General features: G+C 37.0%; 1 protein-coding gene across 1 annotated transcript; it reads left to right on the plus strand.

The window, feature by feature from the left end:
• Window positions 1-200: 200 nt before the first annotated feature.
• FABP7 (fatty acid binding protein 7) lies at window positions 201-4,004 on the plus strand. The gene is made up of 4 exons (XM_045499448.1): window positions 201-469; window positions 914-1,086; window positions 1,706-1,807; window positions 3,637-4,004. The coding sequence occupies exons 1-4, from the start codon at window positions 397-399 to the stop codon at window positions 3,685-3,687; spliced, it is 399 nt and encodes a 132-aa protein (XP_045355404.1). The 5' UTR covers window positions 201-396; the 3' UTR covers window positions 3,688-4,004.
• The last annotated feature ends 45 nt before the right edge of the window (window positions 4,005-4,049 follow it).

A 4,049-nucleotide genomic window follows, 5' to 3' on the forward strand; every position in this document is an offset into this window, starting at 1 on the left:
GAAAGACCCTCTCTCATTTTCCCCGTTCCCTGCCTCCAGCCCCATTGACTCCTAGCACAGCTTTCTCAGGGAGAAGGGCTGCCGAGTGTGGATAAGGAGGAACTCGACCTACTCCGCTAACCCAGTGGCCTGAGCCAATCACAAAGCGGATTGGAACCTCATTTGAGCCCCCCTTCCCACCCCCTCCCCCTGGCAACAGCCTCCAGTAAAGGGGGACACTGGAAGGGTGTGTTTGCAATTCAAATCCTTGGCTTTCTGCCTGCATCTTTTCCAAATAAGAAGGCAGGAGCTGCTGTGAGGTGCAAAGGGGTCTACAGAATTGCAGTGGCAATAAGATCCAGAGATCCTCCCTCCTGTCTCTTTTATCTGTCTTCAAAGCAAAAGGAAAGGGCAAGGATGGTGGAGGCTTTCTGTGCTACCTGGAAGCTGACGGACAGCCAGAACTTTGATGAGTACATGAAGGCTCTAGGTAGGTAAAAATAAGATGTGCTGTTCTCTTCTTAACCTGAAGGTTCAGTAGTGCCAATTCCTTTTTTTCTCCTATTAGATTGCCAAGTGACAAAGAAAGATCATGTTGTCATAACTGAATCCTAGGCTATGCATTTCCCACTGAAGGGATTTTTAATGTGGCGTTTGCCTGGTTTCTTGCCCAGGGCTAAATAACAGTGCATTTGGTAGTCTGGGGGAGGATGTGAAGCTTCTGTGCCTTTTTGTTTTCAGCATCCACTTATCATTTGTGCATCCAATTAAGCATCCGCGTATTATAGCTCATCAGTAGTCATACTGCATAATTAACGGACTAAACGTGTCCTGATGAAACTTACACTCGAGGGCCTGGATTCCAGGATAGGAAAGGAGATTCCTGCTATGTGAGTTATTTTGGAAGTCGCTGCTAACTGCATTGCTTTTTTAGGTGTGGGCTTTGCCACTAGGCAGGTGGGAAATGTGACTAAACCAACAGTGATCGTCAGTCAGGAGGGGGACAAAGTGGTGATCAGGACACAAAGCACATTCAAAAACACAGAGATTAGTTTCCATCTGGGAGAAGAGTTTGATGAAACCACTGCAGATGACAGAAACTGTAAGGTAAGGACCGCTCCTTCTCTGGGGTGGGGATGGGGAGGAGGGAATAAAAAGAGATCCCTGATGTTTCTCGTGTTTAGATGATGGGAGTAGAGAAAGTTCTCAGTATTTCAGTTCAGAGAGGACACCACCGGGATTAATTTTGCATTCTAGTGCACATATATGGGTACTGGCTATAGCTCAAATCTCAAATCTATCTGTCTCTTACTCTACATTTTTCTTTTCATATTTGTATTTCAGAAAGTAAGAGTGTTCATTTAAAATAAAGATTGTATTTTGCTTAATGTCGCTGATTGCCTCAGATTAACGAAACTGTTTGCCTCATCTGAAGGCTTTGTTTACAAGAGTAGAGTGACTAGTCTGAGAGTACTTGTTCAGGACTTTTATTTCTAACATATGAAATTTTTGCATCTAGATGTACACACTTCAATGAAATTATGAATTATTAGTTTACTATCATAATGACTCTAGAAGCCACAGAGGATATGGTACTAATATGATAATTAGTTGATCACCATTCATTCAATTCTATAATTCCTTCAAAAACCACTTCACTTGACTTTCATCGCAGAAATTTAATCTGTACCTTTTGCTATGTTCTGCATTTTGTTGTTGGTCTCAGTCTGTTGTTAGCCTGGATGGAGACAAACTTGTTCATGTACAGAAATGGGATGGCAAAGAAACAAATTTCGTAAGAGAAATTAAGGATGGCAAAATGGTTATGGTAAGTAAAGGCAGTTCTCTGTTTGTTTCTTCTTGCTTTTCACTCCTCTCCTAGTTCCCATCCCCTTCTCTCTCTCCCACCCTTCTTTAATAACAGTAAGTCTCCAGCAAGCTTCTTTGATCATGTGTAAAACAGAAGACATAAAAATGTCCTGGTGAATTGTATCATCAGCTCTGCTTCTTTAATTATAGAAAAAAAAAAGAAAAACTCTATGCAAGCGTGGTTTTCAGAAGTTGCCATCGATTTAGCTAAAACTGTCAAAGAAAGAATTTGTGTAGTATTACTGTGAATGTCTAAACCTCAAATGAAATCTAAATATAAAAATACTCATGAAAACATATGAATAAGACTGATAAATTACTATGAGTATCAAGTTGACTGAATATCCAAAAAATTACTTTACAGCTACTGTAATAAATAAGAGATCTTGACACTTTTTATATTTTAGTTTATGCAGGTTCCATAAGCTCAGTGCAGATAATTTAGAATATAACAGAAAAGTGTAGTTCCTCCTTAGAGGGAACCATTTTGATGTTACTTCCTTCTAGTCTTTCTTTTGATGCATCGTGCCTTGTAAATATTTCCATTCAATACCAGTAGTCATGTAAAAACTATAAAAATATAAAATTTAAAAAAATCTCTAATGATGTAGTAGCATCATAAACTGGGGAAAATGTTATGCATTAATCTAACATTCTAGACACATTTTTGTGAACTGAGTAATGGTATTTTGATGACATTGAAATAGTCAATGTATCATTTTGGGGATTTTCGAGGGTGGGTGGGTATTGCTTTACCTATTCCTTCTAAGATAATAGAAGAAAGGGTTTTTTGTTTTTGTGATTTAAGGAAATTGACTGCTGTTTTTTCTCTTCCCTTTAACTGTTGCAATCAGGGCTGTTCTAGATTGAGACACAGGGCTTACATTATTCATACTTCTTTCCATGGGATGGGAAGAGAGGGGCAGTGTTCCTCTTATGGTAATGAATATTACCCACATATTTCTGCAGTGATCATCAAAAGAAAGGATTTGTTTATAAAAGATTCAGTCTGAGCTTCTCCTTTATTCTTTTATCTCCATTTCCCACCCCCCCCCCCACCCCGAAGACAGAAAAGTGGATAGCTTATAACTGACTGATCAGGCAAGACTGAGTTCAAAAAAAGGAGATTAAAGCAATGAATGACAAGGGCATGCTATGCTCTTGAAAATCATGTCAATTCATGTAAATAACAAACCCTAAAAAAACTCCTAGATTTTGTAAAGAGATTTTATAGAAATTCTTTCAGTCCAATTTGACATAAGAGTCCATGTTCCATGTTACACCCACCCAGGCACGTAGGTTCACATCAGCTGAAATATGACAACCAAAGCAATGAGAACATTTGTACATTTACTTTTCCTGATGACTTTGACACAAGTCATTCCAAATACCATTTCCCCAAATGATTTGGATTTTCTAAAAATTCTTCACAATTTATGTGATGAAAACCTATTATAAATTCCATTCACTTTCAAAGCAGACAGCTAATTTGATTACCCTGATAATTTAAGGGAAAAGGAATTCTTTTGACCTGAATCTACTTAGTTAATGTCAGTTTTTTTGCTTCATTTTCCTTTTAGAGACATAAACTATATATACATGATATTATTCACTCAGTAAATAAAGTTTCTTTTCTTTTTATTTTAAGAAAGGAAGAGCTTATGCAGCATTTAATGTTTGTCAATGACATTCGTTTGCATAATATGTAAATTATATATGATCATCTTTAGAAAGTTCAGCTACTGATATTCTTGTATAAAAAGACTTGATTCTTTTTGCATCTTTCAGACTCTCACTTTTGGTGATGTGGTTGCTGTTCGCCACTATGAGAAGGCATAGAAATGTTCCTGATCTGGGGTTCGAAAAGCTCTACAATTTTTCTATTTACTCAAGTCTCAGTGTTATCCTGCTATTACAGCATGGGTGATCACGAATTAAAAGGTTATCTTTGTTGTGGAGGTGGAAAATGGTGCTTTAAAAACTTGTTTTAAAACTTTTTACTGCAAATAGCCCAATTTTGATCTGCAGATTTATCATGTTTTATAATTCACATTAAGATGTTAAGTCACATTTTTAAAATAAAGAAGTAAATGCATTTTATAATTTCCATTGAAAAGTAAATCAGATTCAAATAAAAATTGTATACCCATGAGAAATTTTGTTGTTGTTTTTAATGTCACTAATCTCGTGGTTTTAATATT

Source organism: Leopardus geoffroyi, chromosome B2 (assembly GCF_018350155.1).
Source record: "Leopardus geoffroyi isolate Oge1 chromosome B2, O.geoffroyi_Oge1_pat1.0, whole genome shotgun sequence".
Lineage (NCBI taxonomy): Eukaryota > Metazoa > Chordata > Mammalia > Carnivora > Felidae > Leopardus > Leopardus geoffroyi.

What these genes read in the sequence shown, in the direction of transcription:
- FABP7 (XM_045499448.1), top strand. Translation starts at nt 397, where the DNA reads ATGGTGGAGGCTTTCTGTGCTACCTGGAAGCTGACGGACAGCCAGAAC. An exon ending in TGAGTACATGAAGGCTCTAG is followed by an intron (nt 470 to 913) that starts GTAGGTAAAAAT and finishes TTGCTTTTTTAG; the next exon opens with GTGTGGGCTTTGCCACTAGG. An exon ending in AGGATGGCAAAATGGTTATG is followed by an intron (nt 1,808 to 3,636) that starts GTAAGTAAAGGC and finishes TGCATCTTTCAG; the next exon opens with ACTCTCACTTTTGGTGATGT.